Here is a 19,316-nt window from a genome sequence, read left to right as displayed (position 1 = left end):
TGTTTTGAAAGAAAGAAAGAAACAAACAAACAAACAAACAAGAAAATACCAACAACAGAACCCAAAGGGTTAAACTCCCATGGTCATGATATGCTTTCTAAAAACAATGACTCTGCTGTCTGAGTTAAAATGCACAGAGGTCTCCAAGGATTCATTTTAGGAATCAATAAACCCAAACTTTGCACGTGCACACAGTCCTGATTTCATGACTCGCTTGTCACTCAAACTTAGAGCGGGGAAGACATACATAACCCAGAGGCAGCTCTAGTCCCACCACCATCACTGTCCAAATTGTTCACACCATACCCTAAGCTGCAAAGCACACTCCATGACTGCCTTGCTGTGGCATTCACAGAGAACGACTGAACCAAAATAACATAGGCTGTTCAGGGAATTAAGAACACAGCAGACAGAATTCCTTACAGGTGTTAAATAATTTTAAATAAATCATTTTCTACTGAAAAGTATTATAGTTATAGCATTTAAATCAGATTTGCCCAAACTGATGCCTCAAGTTCCCAATGACACCCAAGCTTCAGCTTCTAAGACACCTCTGGCCTAAGTTTCTAAGTAGTTAAGCTGAGACTGAAAGCAAGTTCATTAGACTTTAAAAATTACTCATTCCATCCCTCTTGCTCTTGCACAAACTACACAAAGCTCTGAGTGGGAAAGAAAGAGAACATAAACTGGCTTTGGGTCCACCTTCCTTTCTCTGCCTCTGAGCACTTTCTCTGTTCCTGTGCTGCAAACGCCCCTCTACAGCAATGACATAGAAGCACTGGGTCTAGAACCCAGGGGAGAACAGGGCACAGCATGGACAGGAGGAAAGGCGGGCAGGAACAACACGTCCAAGAGCTACAAAACTAATCAGAATCTCCTGAACAATAGTACAGGTTACAGTTAGTAAAATTAACTGTGCCCAAAGACTAAAGAGTCTGCTTGTCAATGACTCCTTCCTCCCAATGGCCCAAGGTCAGAAATTCTCTTTCTTTTCGGGTAGCTTTTTTGTTATGTGGAAACACACCTGGAAAGGATAATGCAAATATAATTCCAAATACTGATTACTCATTTTACATGCTTTCTTTCCAACGTGTCCTATCAGACAGCAACAGAAACATTAGTTGGTATAAAACTAATTACTCAGGGAGGACAGAAGAAAATACTTCACAACTCTGCGCTCCATCTGTATTTAAATATTCTATCAGATGCTGATTTTCACATGGTGTTCCTCCACTTTCGAACAGATTTAGGGCAGATCCAACCAAATTTAATAAGACCCTGATTCACGAAGGCACCCCACACCACCAAGTGGCTTCCTACTTTCCTCATTACCTCAGCTGGGCCTGGGCTGTCTCAGCATCTGTGTCGGGCCTAGCACTGCAGCGTCACACCTTTCCCAGATCTTTTTCCGTCTCTCCAATACTTCTTCCAGTCTGGCGGCAGTATAGCTGATATGTTCTGAGGATTATCTACACTCACCTTACTTCTTCACTCTCTAGACACAATCCGTCTCTAAGGTACAGCTTTGCCCTTCTCCCGCAAACAGATTCCCACAGGTTCAATTAACTGTGACAGATTTGAGGCGCATCTGAAAACAATCTCCCAGTTACCCTTGGGAACAGGTGCTGACTACCTTTACTTGACACACTCAGCTTTGCTTCTCCATGCACTCAGCTGGTCTTCTCAGTCTCCTCGGCTTCTTTCTGTTTTCCAAGACCATGGCTTTCTGTAGCTCTTTGAAATTAAGGAAGTGGGATCAGTCCTGCAATGTCCCACATAGCAGTAATGACTCCCCAAATTGCATCTTCACTCCAAACCATCCCCGACAATACAATTCTACTAATGGGCACGTGAAGGAGTGTACCTAATCAGTAAAGCAGCATGATAAACCTTGGCACGCCAGATATTTTTAAAGGCTTCACAGAGACATAATTCACATACTATACAACTTGTTCAGTGACTTAGTAGTTTTACTATCTTCACAGTTGTGTATCATGAACACATCTAATTTTAGAGCAGACTCATCACCCAGAAGAAAGTCTGGTATGCTTTGCACTCATCTCCTGTGTCTTCCCAAACACCACCGCTCTAGGTGACCACTGTGAGCTGCCTCCAATTTGCTCATTCTGAACATCACATATAAATGTGATCAGGTATTCAAGTACTCTCTAAATGGTTTCTTTCACAACAGACTCTTTCTTAGTACGTTTTCAAAGTTTTCCTGTTTTAGCATGTATAAGTACTTCATTTTTTTAAACTAACAAATAATATCCATTTTATGGATATACCACATTTTATTTATTCACTTATCAGCTGACGGACCTTGGATTTGTTTCCACGTTATGGAGCTGCTGGGAACACTCACATGCATTTATGTTTAGAGGACTACTCACACTTGGGGCCTGATAATTGCTGTTGTAGGGCTTCCTATGTACTCTTCGGAGTTTACCAGTGTCTTTGGTCTCTTCCATGAACTGCCAATAAAACTACAACTGTGGCTTGCTCACCCTACCATGTATGTATTTAGTATGTGGTAATAAATACATAGGAGGCAGGGTGAACAAGCATATTTGTTTTTATAAACCAGTGGTTCCAAGAAATAGTTTCTCCCGCACTGATCCATCAGTACTCCAAACTGAAGACTAGCTAGACTTGGCTTCAGAGTTACAGAGACACCAGCATTCACTGACTAATCAAATATCATCCTGGTCTCTTCCACTTTGTAGTCAATAATCACCTGCTGGACACCTGGATACTCACATGTATATGAATAATGGTGACTCATCACCTCAAACTACACATGAAAAGTTACTCAAGGTGAATCAAAAAGCACAGAAGTCATAGACTATAAACCCATGTTACCATGGATCAGATTGTTTCTGATTAAATGGAACATCATCAAAACTATAAATTTTTGTGCTTTGAAGAATACCACAAAAAGTAATGACTATAACCACACGTGCTGGCTTACTAGTTTGTTTCTCATGCCTTGCTAAGTTTGATTTCTTCAACAATCTAGGACCAACTACCTAGAGATGGCACTGCCTAGAGGCCAATCTGATGGGGCATTTTCTCAGTTGAGGGTCCTTCTTCTCAAATGAGCCTTGTGTCAAACTGACAAAGAACTTTTTTGCAGTGCTGGAGACTGAACCCAGGGCCTTGCACATGTTAAACAAGAACTCTACCACTGGGCTAAGTCCCTTGTACCTTCACAATAAGAAAATACACAATAATATGCAGAGGTAAATGAATATAATTTCTATCCCTAGTCCCAGATGATTTTTTTAAATGTGTGTTTATATATTACTTACATCTATATGTGAAAATTACCTACTCGAAGGAGTACTCAGAGCAGTAGTCCAGCCCACCAATATATGGAACTACACCAATCACTCACTGGTCACATAAACATTCACTCATAAGTATGAAGTAGAAAAATATTCTCAAGACCTAGGCATGGTGGTACATACAAGAACTTTCGAAACTGAGGCAGGAGAATTGAGCATTTGATGCTACTGTCTCCAGATTTGTTTTTTGTTTTTTTTTTTAAGATTTATTTATTTATTATGCTAACTACAGATGGTTGAGAACCACCATGTGGTTGCTGGGAATTGAATTCAGGACCTCTGAAAGAGCAGTCAGTTCACTTAACCTCTGAGCCAGCATTCCAGCCCCTCCAGATTTGTTTTTTAAGGACTTATTTATTAATTATGTATACAGGGTTCTTTCTGCATGTATGCCTTCAAGCCAGAAGAGGGCACCAGATCTCATTACAGATGGTTGTGAGCCACCATGTGGTTGTTGGGAATTGAACTCAGGAACTCTGGAAGAGCAGTCAGAGCTCTCAACCTCTGAGACTTCTCTCCAGCCCTCCAGATTTTTTTTTAAAAGCATCATTTATGTATACGTGTATCTGTGCATGTGTGTATGGGTATCCGTGGAAGCCAGAGGAGGGTATTAGGTCCCCTGGAGATAGACAGGCTGTTATGAACTGTCCAACATCAGTGCTGGGAAACAAACTTGAAACCTCTGGAAGAGTAACAAGCATTTTTACCAGCTTAGCCATCTTTTCAGATCCGGCCCCTCTCTTCCGGATACCGAAGGCAGGTCTCAAACTCACTACGTGGTAGAGGATAACCTTGAACTTCTGATTCCCTAGACTCTATCTCCTGAAGGCTGAGATTTCAGGATGCACACTTCACCCTCAAGACCTTTAGAGGAATTACTTTCTTTGGTAACACTGCAGTAGCTTTTGTCCAATGCTTTATCTACAGACGCCATAAAATATTTTGAGTGTGTATCTTTCAGACAAACTTTGTTTTCAAACTCTTAGAGAACTGTTTTTCTTTTCAAAACAGTAACTCTCTGCCAACTATATTTTCCTCTAAAACAGACACTTTAGAACTGGCTATGATATATGCAGTGTAATTTTTGTTGATTTCACTACATACATAATTAATGTTTTAATAGCTCCATATGGACTGGTAATTTAAAATCTGTTCCAAGTTTTTTCAACGTTTTATTATGTTAGTTCTCTTGAAACTTGGTCTTGCTATGTGACTCTAGCTGGCCTTGAACCGATAGTAATCCACCCTCTTCAGTCTCTCAAGTGAATTCTGTGACTACAGATCTGTATTACCATAAATGACCTTACCACCCCCACCCCCAAGATGGTTTCTCTGTGTAGTGCTCGCTGCACTGGAAGTAGCTCTGTAGACCAGGCTGGCCTCAAACTCAAGATTCGCCTGCCTGTGCCTCCAGAATGCTGGGATCAAAAGCATGTGCCACCACCCAGCTCGATATATATTATTTTATGTACATTGGAGTTTTGCCTGCATGTATGCCTGTACACCAAGTGAGTGCCTGGTGTTCAAGGAGGCAAGAAGAGGGCATCAGATCTCTTGAAATGTGTTAGATGGTTGTGTGCTGAGAACTAAACCCTGGTCCTCATGAAGATGCTAAGTCATCTTTTTACCCTGATTTTTTTTTAATCCTCTCTCATACAATACACCCTGACTGAAGTTACTCCTCCCTCCCACACCGCCCATATCCCCCAGATCCACTCCTCCTATTTCTCTTCAGAAAAGAGAAGACCTCCCAGGGGCATAAACTGAACATGGCATAACAAGTTACAATAAGATCACACAGCTTTAATTCTAGCACTTAGGAGGCAGAGGCAGGTGGATCTCTGTGAGTTAGAGGCCAGTCTGGTCTACAGAGCTAGTTCCAGGACTGTCAGAACTACACAAAGAAACCTTATCTTGAAAAACCAAAACAGGCCGGGCGGTGGTGGCGCACGCCTTTAATCCCAGCACTTGGGAGGCAGAGGCAGGCGGATCTCTGTGAGTTCGAGACCAGCCTGGTCTACAAGAGCTAGTTCCAGGACAGGCTCCAAAACCACAGAGAAACCCTGTCTCGAAAAACCAAAAAAAAAAAAAAAAAAAAAAAAAAAAAAAACAACAACAAATTACAATAAGAGTAGGAAGAAACCCTCATATCAGGGATGGGTGAGGCAACCCAGTAGGAGGGAAAGGATATGGAGGAAAGGCAAAAGAGTCAGAGACACCTCTACTCCCACTGTTAGGAGTCCCACAAAAACAACAACCAGAACATATTTGCAGAGTACCTAACACAAGCCCATGCAAGCTCAGTGATTGCCCCTTCAGTTGTTGCTGTTGCTTTTTTGTTTGCTTTGTTTTAATTAAAAAACAAAACAAAACCAACAACAAAATAAAACAAAAACTAGGACAGGGACTTGTCTAATCTCTCTTTACAACAAGATCGTGCTACACTGATATTTAAACTGTAATAACAGACTTTTTTAATAAAGTCTGCCAAACCATCCTTTAAAAACAAATAAGGGACTGGAGAGATGGCTCAGTGCTCTCCCAGAGGCCCCAGGTTCAATTCCCAGCACCCACATGGCAGCTCAAAACTGTCTGTATAACTCCCAATTCCAGGGAATCTGACCCCTTCATACCAAATGCACATAAAATCAAATAAATATTTTAAAAAGAAATTTATAGATTAAATATAGAAAGTTGATTAATGGGTGAAAGATAAAGGATAGGCATAAAAGGAGAATACAGTTAACTTGATAGCAAGCTTCATTCATTCCATTGTGACTGCCCTTGGCAAAGAAGCCGGGAGAATTCCTGGTTTAACGAGTCAGTGGCTCACTTTATCTCATACCACCTGCCTCTCACAGTTAGTTTTCTAGTAGGTAAATATAGTAACTTGAAACTCAAAGCTTACCAGGCACCTTAAGTCTCCCAGTTTTACAGGTCTCAAACCTATGCACACAAATGCAGCAGGTCCTGACTGTGCTGGAACAAAACGAGCCTCATCCGAAAGCTCTGACCGGACTCTCCGTCTCTGATCTTAGAAACAAACTCTCAAAGCCCCAGGAAAGGACTGATTAAAGACGTCTAGAACAGGTTATATTTAATTTTCTACAGCGGGCACAAGTGTGTCAGATCGAAAGGAGCACGACATGCGGAGTTAACTGTAGGACTACTTCACACAAAGATGCTAAGGGCCGCATAACAGCAGCTGACTGAGTGTGTTAACTACACTGTTTCATTAAATCTAGTCAATAGCCAACATCTTCTCTTTCTGCTCGGAAAAACTAATATTAAAAAAGGTTCAGTAATTTGCTGGAGATCAACTAAGGCTTGAACCCAGGTCTGCCTGAATGAACAATGCTACAAGCAGGCACTACAGTAACCTAAGGCACAACGAGACGCCCGGCAGCAGATGCTCTGGACCGAAAGCCTATCACTAACTTAATACATACACATAAACAATTCATAAAGACAAAACAAGACCCTTCCTAAGTAAAGAAAGCCAGTCACAAAATCTAATTTAATCACGTCCAAGAAGAAAATGTCTCTACTGCTGAATAAATATGCATTTTGCACATTTTGGCTTTTCCTTCCTCAGTCAACAACAGCCTTATTAGACATCAAATGTTTTCATATACTCAACCCTCTTCAAAAAAGCAACAAATACAACTTTACATGTTCTACATAGTCTACTGTACTATGGTATAATAAAATTCCATTTCTCCAAAAAGAAGAAAAAAGCTAAGAGTATAAAAAGGACTGAGGTTTATGATTAAGTCTTCTACAAAGTCACCACAAACACAGCCCTTCCCGCTACGAAAAGGATATAGTTTGGAGGGAGAAAATTCCAGCTCAGGACTTGGTTGGCTAGTGCAAGATACCGCTGAAACACTGAAGACATCTGAGCACTGAGGTTCTCCCGCCTGCTGAACTCCTGCAGAACTCCAACCGTTAACATGAAGATCTGGCGAAGGTCTTCTTCCTATGCTCAATAAATCACACAAAGTTTTGTATGACACTTAATCAAAACACAATCCTTTTTAGAATCATAAAACAAATAAGAACCTTAAGGTTTCCATTAGATTGCTCTACTTCTTTAAAAATGTTTTCCATCTTGAGGCCTCTAACCAAAATTTACATCAGTGTGCTTCCAAGAGGTACCATTGACTGTAATATAAATGCTCCTCCATGCAGGAAAGCCTGTGAAGGTGAATGTAACTGTAGAGCTGGGAGAGTCAGTTGCTATAGTGCAGAGCCTTAGGACTCAAGCCAGTGCCTTCACATAACTTTACTCCAGAGCCAAACAATACACGCGAGAGACAAAGAGCCCTCACCATCTGCAATAACATTTTAAATACACGACCCTCTTTGACATTGTGCCAGTTCTATTTTTAAGGCTGGCAGAATCCTATCAATTGAAATAGTTATAGCTAAATACGATAAAATGATAAGCTAAGGATATTTATTATAATATTTTCTTTTTGCTGTTTAAAGATGAGACCTGAACAATAAACTCACCAATTATAGTAATCAAACCCTCCTATTTACTATATCCTATATTGAAATCTCAACACAAGTCTTCAGGCATAAGCTATCAAACATTCAAAACAAATTTTCTTGCCATTAGGAAAAAACTGGGCAAAAAGTAGACCGTCTAATAATTAAAACATAAAACAAAAAACCAGTACCTGAAAGACTCGTTTGCAGTTACCATGGAATTCCATACTCAGTCCAATGTTGCTAGTTTTACTTGAACTTGAGAACTCACTCAACAGTGCAGTTAGAATAGAACAGGCGAGAGTTTGCTAAATTCAACAAGAAATAACTGTAAGGCATGATTTTTTTCAAAGCTTTGTTTCAACAGATTTTGCTCAAATATATTCTCTGTATGTTGTCTGAGCTTTAGAGCTTCCAACTGCCAAGCAGAGACCTGGGTGAGACTAAGAAGACTTGCTCTCTTTGCAAAGTGATGTGGTAAATGCTAACAGTGCACCTCAACTCAAGTCAGTACATATCAGTGCAGGACTGGAGCTCAGGACACGACTCACTCAATCCTAGAGTTCAACTGACATTTTACATAATTGTTAAATAATTAAATAATTGTTGAATGCCCTGTTTCATCTAACTTACACAACAACCCGTACATTCCTTTTATACCTGAAAGGACCATGACTTGAAGAGGGTAGGTGATTACCAGAGGCCACCAACATTCAGACTCGGGTATCCCACTCTATGTTGTGATGAATGTAAAAGCATTCTCAAACAGATGAAAAGTAACATTGACTTTAGTCTCCAAAATATCAAACAGTACCTCAAAACTTTTTAAATCAAAGAAAGAAACTTTTCTTTTTCACTGGATCCACCAGATAGAATACCTCTCATTAATCTTATTCACAGATTATTTAGAGCCAAGGTAATAAGGATGGAGATAAGAATATGGATTATTTTGGCACATTTCCAGGGGTTAAACTGAAATATGCACACTACCTCTGAACACCCGAAAGATTAAAGTCAAGATGATACTATTTCTGCAAGCTTATACAACAGCTGAACACAGTGGGACCCACCCCACCAACTGCAACATCTTTGTTCAGAAATGCTTCTGATGTTAGTACCTTGACCTTACAGATGCTTTGCTTGACAAATCTTAGCAAAGAGATATAAAGTTAAAATTCCTAAAGACTGTAAGGCTGATATTTGCTTAAGGTAAGTGACAGTTACACAGAAAAAAAAAAAATACTACTTTTTAAAAAAGCACTTAAAATTTTCCTTTAAAACTGTTTTTCAAATTTTTAAAGGAAGTAGTTACTGTTTACCTCTTAATATCAGTGAAAATAAGCACAAGTATGTAACTTCATGCAGGCTGGAGAGTTCAGAAGTTATCTATCAAAGGTGCTTTCTCAAATGATGAAAGTTCTCTGGATACTCTTAGCTCAGTCTTTGTGCACACATGTACACGGGGTTTTTGTTGTTAATAATTGGCTGTACTGAGAGTTGAACCTGGGTCATTGTGGTCATATGGCAAGTGTGTTCCTCATCAGAAATGAACTTAGTCCTGTCCCCCCACACACTCAGCTTATTTCAAAATATACACTACTTTAATACAAAAGTTCTTTCAGCTCTAAATCTTCAAGAAAAAATATGTGCCTGTTTAAATACCAATGTGGACTAAGGAAGATGACTTGAGAAATCAGATACAAGCCCCTCATAATGAGAAAATTATCTCTGTCTTACTGCTCAAAGAGATTTCAGACAGTTATCAAGTAAAATAATCTTCACTTTAAAATGACTTCCTTTTAAATGGTTCAAGTGCCAGGTGTCAGCTGAGCATAGAGGCATCATAGTCCATAGTTCTTCAAATCCTCAGTATTTGGAGGCTGTGGCAAAGGGATCACTTGAAGCCATGACACTGCCTCAGACACACTCCACAGAAAGCTACCACTGTGTCACAAATACAGTCAAATAAAATTGATCATCTGCAAATGTGATCAGATGTATAAATACACATATACACATTTGTGTGCACATGAGAGATTCGGTGGGGGGAAATATACTAAATAAAACAATAGACAAAATTAAATTAAATTAATAAAGCTTGTAGGAAAATATTAACTCACTAGACCTAATAACTTCTAAGACTCTATAATTCTAAAGACAATATTTAGTAGACTATATTTTTGTAACTTAGTATTTCATTCATCCTTTCTAAATAAGACCTTATTGTCTATAATATTATCGAGTTAAAATATTTGAAAAAAATATCTTCTTAAAATAAGAAAATTAACTTCGGAATCTCAAGTAAGCCATCAGTCACGGAACACAACTCACATATGAACTTACGTGAAAACACAGAAGCTTGCTAAATGCAAACTGCCATCATTCTTACTAAGAATGCTCTAAAATACCTTTCCTCAAGAAATTTACAACTTAATGCAAGCTGGTTTCTGGTACTTTCACAAAGTGGTATATAGTTTCAAACTATGATCATATTCAGATTATTAGTACAATGCCTAATTGATTATTAAAACATATATCACAATAAAGATTTGCTTTTATATGAAATAAATATTTCCTAAGCTCATATTCATAATCAAATGAATGGAGGAAAAAAACCAGGGCAAAGCTAATAAGAACCTTGCTGGGTGACTGAGGGTTCCCACAAGTACGCTACACAGTATAGCTCAGCAGCCGGGGAGCCAAGAGGCTGGCTACATCAATAAACACAGCCACCCCACAAGCAAGCTCACATTTAGGATGCAGACATTAACCCTTAAAGGCAAGTGAGCATATAGTCTCATTCTCCTATCCCACTTCCAGTATTCAGAGTAGATTACATTAACTAAGGAAAAATGAGACAAGAACTCCTAAGAGTGGAAGGGGATCCTACAGAGAAACACTCCTTTAGCCCTTATTCTCAATACATGAACATCAGGAACAAAATGTATTCTCATCACAGGTTCAGCTTTCAAAATTATTTTTTCAGTCTATGAAAATGATACAGTATGATATCAATCTTAGAAAAACTAGAAGGTTAAAAAAGTTCAAAGAAGATAAAATTACCTACAATCTTTTTGTCTGAATTATTATTGAAACAGTTATTTATAGCTCTTTTAATTTCTTAGTGTTTATACCCGTATTAGTTATAGAATAGCTAACAATCTATAAACTTTGTACTCCTTTTTCCATTTTAATTTTATAACAAGAAATGGTTAAGTGCAAACTTTTGTATTTCACTACATCGCTTAGAAACACAGGAAATCCATGAAAACAATTCTACAATACAGAGAAAGCAAAGCCACTGTGAGCCCTACCTAAAATCATCACTTTCCAAAGAACCGAATTCAGCAATATTTTCAAATACTACAAACACCTAAGAATTCAATCTCTCATTAATTTGAAAATCTTGTATGGATACGAGATTAACATCATGAGCTCTAATTATACTACTACTCTAACTAAAGGCTGCCAAATGAATAAACTCATTCCTTGGAGAAAGTGAACTGATTATAAAGGAACAAAGCAAAGCACTCTGCTATATATCAACAATAGTTCTTCCTATTCACAAGACAACTAAGAATACCATAAATGTGTAAGATTCTCCGTTCCTATGTTTACTCACTTTCAGTACTTAACTGACAATTTAACCCCCTTACAATGACACTTTGTCCTCACTCATTATACCATAATGCAAAGCAAAAAGCAGTGCCAATAGAGAATTTCCCGGTCAGAAGTAAGAACTAACCCTGCCTGGGAGAGAGCACCAACTTTGGGTCTCACTTACCACTGGAGAAGGTTCCTGTCTGCTTGCTGCAGGCATTCGGTGCTCAAGAGACACAGTGCAGTGCCTTTTACTCTCCCTCCAACGACCAGCACTGTCAAGTGTTATCCCTGCCCTGGCAGTCACGGCCAGATAGCATTCTATACTATAGACAATGACTCTGATACTTAAGAGGGTCAAAAACAAAAGCTGTCGTTGGAATTTCAGTGAAATCTGATGAAAACCGAGAAACAGGAGATTTTCATAACAAAGAGGGATCTGACTGAAACTACAAGCACAATTCACAGTTTTAAGAGGTTATCACAAGAATGTTTCATTTATCTAAGATCATAAAGAATAAATTCATATCTGTTACTTTCTAAATTCAATAAGTTTGTATCTTGTTAGTTTCTAAATTCAACAAAAACATTTTAAAAACTTACACTTTGTACATTTTTCTAAAAGAAGTTCTTTTATATCAGTTATATGTCAATAAGTAACTACTTGGGAAACCACTCAAGAAAAAAGGCCTTAGGTCCTTTGACAAAAGGATGTCAGCTCTCCTTGCTTGATGATTATGTCTACTTCACAGGTTCCCTCAAGTGCCCTTTGTGATAGTTTACAGTTCACTGCTGCCGGCAACATAACAACCACCAGCAGACAGTTTACTGGTCATTCTCATTTGTTAATTTAGAAAGAAAGTAACAAAATCTATTGTGCTGGTGTCCAAGATACATTATAAATAAAAATACTCTGTAGGAATCCTTAGGGATACAAGATGCCTACTGTGTAGACCAGAGAAACAGAAATATGTAAATTCAAACATTCTGTTTTTCATTTAACTGTAGGCAAGGCATTTCATTATCATGCTAATAAAGTCTCATCTCTAATCCAGTTATGGTGGGTTCAAATGCAATGATAAATTGTTAAGTGTTGGGGGCTGTGAACCCAGACTCTGAATTTCCTGTAAACAACTTGTCCAGCTGCTCTGAGCAAAACAACTTATTTTTCCTGTGTTTGTAGCTACTCTGAGCATGAGACCCTCAGGAGTTCCTAATGGCAGTGGTTTCTGGTGGGTTTGCCTAGGGTGCGGCTATCAGTTAAGGATCCATATATAAGTGGCTCTGGTATACAATAAAGGGGCATTCTATTTTTTTAAGATTTATTTATCATGTATACAGTGTTCTGCCTACATGTATGCTTGCACACCAGAAGAAGGCTCTAGATCTCATTATAGATGGTTGTGAACACACGTGGTTGCTGGGAATTGAACTCAGGACCTCTGGAAGAACAGCCAGTGCTCTTAACCTCTGAGTCATCTCTCCAGCCCCTAAAGGGGCGTTCTTGTTTCAAGGATGACCCGTGTCTCTGTGTGTTTAAATCTCCAGGCCCTTGCATGGCTCGTGGATGGTCCTGTAGTGCAGCCACAGCACTACAGGCATAATACCGTAGTATACACAGTAGTACAGAAAGTACTATGTAAATGCAGCAATTAGAATAAGGTAGAGTGAAAGTAGTATTTTTATAATTATCATTAAATTGGGCTGTTTTGGTCCTACCTCTTAACTACCATCTAGTTCTGTCAAATTAGAATGCAAGATAAATTATCACTTAGGAATAAGAAGAGGACTGTTAAATACTGCTTGAATCAATGAATCCTCGGTTACTTTAACTATTGACACAGGAAGAGGAAGAAAATAAATGAATGTTTCCTAATATTTTCATAAAAGATTAATTTTTATGCGTATGAGTGCTTGCGTTTAGGAATGTAACCAGAAGAAGGCATCACACTCTTGGAATAGGAATTACAGACAGTAATTCTGTAGGTGCTGGGAACCAAACTCAGATCCTCTACAGGAATAGTAAGGGCTATTAACTACCGAGTAATCCTTCTTAAATTCTACTCCCATTTTTGTTGTTTATAAATTTAGAACAATAAAGCAAATAAAAAACAGTGCAAGAAAGTCTCAATCTTATGACTCATGAGCTGAGAATGCAGTTCAGCTAGGAGAATGCTTGCCTAGGATGCATGAAGCTCTACTTTTGATTGCAGCCATTGCATAAAACCGAGTGTTGGTGTAATTCTGGTACTTGGGAGATGGAGAAGTCCAAGATATCCATGGCTACATCCCACTTTTTTGGCTCAAGCTGAGATACATGACACCCGCTCTCAAATTCAAAAGTTTACTTACTGGGTGACAATTTAAAAAACTCTGTCTCATATTAAAATTCTTACAATAGCACTCATACTTCTCTTCAAAGTCATTCATTTCATGCTGATGGAAAAAAAAACCCTCAGAGACAGCTTGCCTTCCTCGTTCACAAGCACAAGACCCCAGCTGACAAAATAGAATGCTCTTGTTCAGAGGGAGGATTGTCTCTTATAATAGCCTGGCTCTTGCCCCAGGATCTTTATTACCAAGAATAAACTGTATGAAAGGTACCATACTATATAGCAGACCTCCAGCTGCTCTTCTAAGAAAACATCAATGAGACTTTGCGATAAGGGAGATTAACTAGGCTATCACATCCAAGGGCAGCCCTGGGTAGACAAGTGAATTTCTCACCCACTTCTGCTCAACATGAAAAACAGGAAGAAAGGAGGCTTAAATGCTGCATTAACCATCTTTCAAAATGATTTAACATAGGCTTAGCTTATTATGTCTAAAGGAAATAAAGCAACCATGAAACAGATTAAAATTATAGTTTCTATGTCAGCCTCAAAAATAACTTAAGCAAAACAAAAGAAAAAAAAAATATATATATATATATAAACCTAAGCTACCTTTTTATTTTAGGAAAGAGAACTTCCCTAGCTCTCTCAAACTAGTTTTGACAGTAGGCCTGACAGTTCCCAACTGAGATGAAATAAACACAGTACCCATCACAATCACGGAAGACAGCCTGCTCACAAAGATAAGCATGAAATGACATAGTTCTCAATTGCACCAACAACATACCATGGCACATAGAAAGCTATACCATCTGTGAGAAAAGGTTTTATGTCCTACTCTGGTTTGTTTCTGTTTTGTCTTATTATTTTTAGATAACTTTTTTTTTTCTTTTATTTCTTTCCTTTTTTTTGAGACAGGGGTTTTCTGTGTAGCCCTGGCTGTCCTGGAACTTACTTTGTAAACCAGGCTGGCCTGAAGTGCTGGGATTTAAGGCATGAGCCACCACCACCAGTCCAGATAACTGTATTCTAATGATAAAGAAAGGGTGTAGATTTGAGTGCCTGGGAAAGATATGGGAGGAATTGACGAAAGAAATATAATCAGGATATATTGTATTTAAAAAAAAAACAAAAGAAAACAAAACTAGGCCAGCCTGGTCTACAAGAGCTACTTCCGGGACGGGCACCAAAGCTACAGAGAAACCCTGTCTCGAAAAACCAAAAAAAAAAAAAAAAAAACTATCTTCAATAAAAGAGTAGTTTTTTAAAAAGGTTTTATGAAGGTTGAAGATCTATATCTTTACAGTGATAAAGTAAGGCACTATGCTCAAATGTCCACTCCCAATGTTCTGCATGCTTATGAAGCTTCCTATAAAATGACTTGCAAGAGACCACATAATTCTTTAAAGCATTTAAAGGAAAGCTAAGCTGTGGGCTATTGTATATATACAATAATTAGCTTTCACCAGCAGATATGGTTGTCTGTTGTGGAATATTTCTTTACACTGTATAAATATGTGTTGCTATGATTTGCTTGGTTTAATAAACAAGCTGACTGGCCAATAACTGAACAGGATAAAGTTAGGTGGAAAAGGAGAATGATGGGATGAGGAAGGAGAGAGTCAGAGGAGTCACCAGCAGACACAGAGGGAAGAAGAGATGAATGTGCCATGCTAATAAAGGTACCATCACATGGCAGAATGTAAATAAAGAATATGGGCTAACTGAAAATGTAAGAGCTAGTTAGTAATTAAGCCTGAGCTATTGCCCGAGCATCTGTAATTAATATTAAGCCTCAGAGTGGCTATTTGGGACCAGGCAGGTGGGACAGGAGAATCCCAACACTTAGAATAGTTATACAGGGTGAATTATTAGAGCTTATGCTTCCAAGGTTCTGCAAAGAAAGGTTGGGAGGCTGCTAAGAACATGGTACCAACAGTTGCTGCATGAGCAGCCTCTGAGATGATATTAGGACACCTGGTTTACATACTAAGGAACTAATGCCCAGAGAATTTACAGTGTTTATTTGTTCCGGTTAAGTAGGTAGTACTTGACAGAGCTGTAACTAAGTATTAATTAAAAAGAAAAAAAAATCAGTGCTCTACAGTTGCTAATTGTCCCCAATCCCCCATGTAAATACATTCATGAGACTAGTACAGGAAGATAGATAAGCAACACCAATATTTTGAAAGAAAGCAGTCAAGCTATAGTTTCTGGCCAGTGGAGGTTCATGGAGCTTACATTCTAGAAATGACAAGAGGGAACTGAGTTATCTGACTTAATAGCTCCTCAGGTCAACTCTTTCTTAATCTATAGAAAACCATCAAATAGGACCAGCTGAATGGCTCAAGAGATAAAGGTACTTGCCACCAAACCTGGCATGAGTTCTATTCTTGAAACTCATGGTTGAAGGAGATAACTGACTCCAAAAGATGTCCTTTAACCACCCAAATGCTATGGCAAACACATGTATACACAATAGCAAATGGAAGGTTTTAAGGGAAAAAGAAAGACATCAAATGATTTCTATATTGGCACCTCTTCATATATCAGATAAAACTACCATACAAAGGTTTCTGGCTATTGATTGTTTCAGCATGCTACTTTCCTACCAAAGCTCTACTTCTTCCTCTGAAGGCTATTCATATCTCTGAGACTATAATGAAGCCTTAAATTCTTGGACCGTTCCCACAAATTCTTCATCATCCAAGAGAAAGATACATGAGAACATTTCACTAGTCTGCAATCTCATTTTCTGGACCTACCGAAGGGGCCGGTTTCACACCTCTCTGCAAGGACAAGTACAAATGGCAATGTGTGCTTTTCACTCAATACATAAACATAGAGAATTTTTTTGTTTGTTTTTCAAAACAAAGTTTCTCTGTGTAGCCTTAGCTCTCCTGAAACTCACTCTGTAGACCAGGCCGTCCAGAAATTCAAAGATCTGCCAGCCTCTGCAAAACAGAGATCCAGCTGCGGAGAAACCCTGTCTCGAAAAATCAAAAAAAAACAAAACAAACAACAACAACAACAAAAAAAAAAAACAGAGATCCACCTGCCTCTGGCTCCTAAATGTTGAGATTAAAGAGCTGTGCCACCACCACCCGGCTGCTTTTTGCTTATTTGTTTGAATATAGAGGGTTTTTTTTTTGTTGTTTTTTAAATTTAATGTTTCAATGTGGCTAGCGATCTCATTTTATCCTATCATTGAAAATGGTTCTACATACTGAAATGCTAATAATTTAGAATTCCTTGGTCCTGTTATTTAGAAATTTTACTTTAAAAAGAAAACCTTGTTGCACATGCCTTCAATTCTAGGGCACTGGAAACTAAAGAAAAAGTTCAAGGACAGTCTGTTATTGTGTTACTGACTAGTCTGGAGCTCACTGTATAAGAGACTGTCTCAAAAACTCTATGTATGAGGTACGGGGAGAGGGCAGATATGTATGTGTGAGGTATGGGACAGGGTATATATATGTGGGGGGGTGTCTATTTTGACAATTTAAAGAATATCAAGGATATTAAATTTATCCAAATGTATGTACTGTGGATATAGCAAAATGTTTTCTAACCACACTGTCTGTTCTATCGCTTGTAGAACATAGTTATTTTGGTGGCTCAAACAAGTCTAACTATCAAGCTGCCATGAACTACTTTTTGTGCTACATCAAATCTATGTAAGGAAAAAGAAGAAAACTCAGTCCCCATCAGGAACTAGGAAAGGCAGGACAAGTTACCTATGCTGTATTCTCCCAGTGCCAAGAGACAAGCAGGAGGGCAAGGGTAAGCTGCAGACCCCTGCACTAAAGCCCCAGCTGGAAGAACCAACAAACTAGCCCAGGAAGCCTTATTCACAGTCTCAGTGTCACAGTTCTGGTCTAACCCTGTCCACTGCAGCAAGCCAGACTATCAAAATGCAACAAGATATCCCAAAGCAAAAACTAAAGGGGGGGGGGGGGGGGTGCAGCAATTTAACCCAGAACATCCAGGGTAGTAAGCACCTGCACCTGGCTGCACTTAGAATCACTGCCATGAAAGGGAACACTACAAGTTCATGCAAGTTATCTGACCATCATTCTACAACTGTTCTAACACTAGCACAGATCTACATCAGAAACAGAGATAGCCTATACATGAGGGAGGCGTGTGGTTCAGTAGCACTGCACTTGCCTGTCAAGGGTCTGGGCTCAAGTCCCAACATGACAAATAAACAAGTGCCATACCTCTTACTGAAGAGTCCATATAGCCTCACACAGATAGTTCTCAAGTAATTCAAGAAAATAAATTGTGAATAGTTAAAAAAAAAAAAAAAACTACCAAGAATATTTAACGTCTGATACTTAAGAATCAGAACCCCACTTATAGAGGGATCGATCTAGAAGGATCAATCAGAGCTGGTCTGTAATACCAACTTCTGCTTCTCCAGCCACCGGCAAAATTACTACAGACATTCCTGAAATGTGGACAGGAGGGGAACTCATGCTCCCTGAAGTAATTTGGTCAAGAACAACAGCCTGACATCTGCTCACCTGTCAGAACCATCTGAAGTCATGGTGTAGTTAATGATTTTTATTATGCCAGATACCACTTATTTTTAACTCAACCAGGTCTGTAATTATTGGTACTTTCCAATGCTTATTAAAGCTGAGGGTGGGGAAATGTTCAATAGAAATGATGGAGAATAATGAAAACCCAAGTGCAGTGGCACATGCCTTCAATCCCAGTTCAGAAGGTAGATCTCTGAATCCCAGGCCAGCCAGGGTTACATGCTAAGCCCAAGTCTCCCCACCCACAGAAAAAAGAATATCATGATATATTCATTCATCATGCTTTACAATTAGTTAAAATGATTATGAGTACAGTAGCAACATATAAAAACATAGACTCAAACAAAAAGGCTAAATATATTTTATCTGTATTATACACACATATTTAAAAATCAGAAGAAATGCCTATTCGAAAGTTTATTAATTTAAAAAAAAAAAAAAGAAATGCCTAAACAAATAAAACTGCTTGGCACAGTAGTTTGTATGCTTTTGTTTTATACTACTATTGCCAAAATGCTACTGTGATAGGCAAAATGAAAAAATTTTATAGATACAAGCAGTTAGCATACTTACCACAGTGGGATTGCCACTACTTATCAATTGGCTGACTTCATGAAAAATGCTTTTGCAGTCAATTGACTTATCTAATGATCCTCGTTTTACAATTACTGCTACTGCTAATAGAATCTGTTCCCGAACATACTTTTGGAGGCTGCAAAACATAAAAAGTGTGAAAACATTTACCTATATCTACTATTAAGATAGGTGGCACCTCTGAGTGACATTACAAACATCCATTCCCAGACAAGGCATTCTGTAAAAGCCTATTGATCACAAGGGCACGGAGACTTAAATGCCTCTTCGGAACCCCTTCTTAAAGGTCAGCCTACAGAAACAGCAACCTTATAATGTAACCTCTCAAATGTCACAAAGATGTGCCCTTGCACGCTTGGGACAAGTCACATCCCTTACCATAGGCAACAAGACCAATCCCA

At 38.7% G+C, this 19,316-nt stretch overlaps 1 protein-coding gene across 2 annotated transcripts in view; it reads right to left on the bottom strand.

The window, feature by feature from the left end:
* Xpo4 (exportin 4) overlaps positions 1–19,316 on the bottom strand; it is a 94,992-nt gene that overhangs the window by 46,504 nt on the left and 29,172 nt on the right. For both annotated transcript variants that reach the window (XM_057786165.1, XM_057786167.1), the window contains exons 4-6: positions 18,895–19,033; positions 8,033–8,149; positions 7,173–7,326 (exon numbers count right to left, since the gene is read on the bottom strand). In XM_057786165.1, coding sequence (XP_057642148.1) covers positions 7,173–7,326; positions 8,033–8,149; positions 18,895–19,033 — 410 coding nt within the window. The remainder of the gene's footprint in view (positions 1–7,172; positions 7,327–8,032; positions 8,150–18,894; positions 19,034–19,316) is intronic.

Source organism: Chionomys nivalis, chromosome 12, assembly GCF_950005125.1.
Source record: "Chionomys nivalis chromosome 12, mChiNiv1.1, whole genome shotgun sequence".
NCBI lineage: Eukaryota > Metazoa > Chordata > Mammalia > Rodentia > Cricetidae > Chionomys > Chionomys nivalis.
This window is presented reverse-complemented; position numbering and strand designations above follow the sequence as displayed.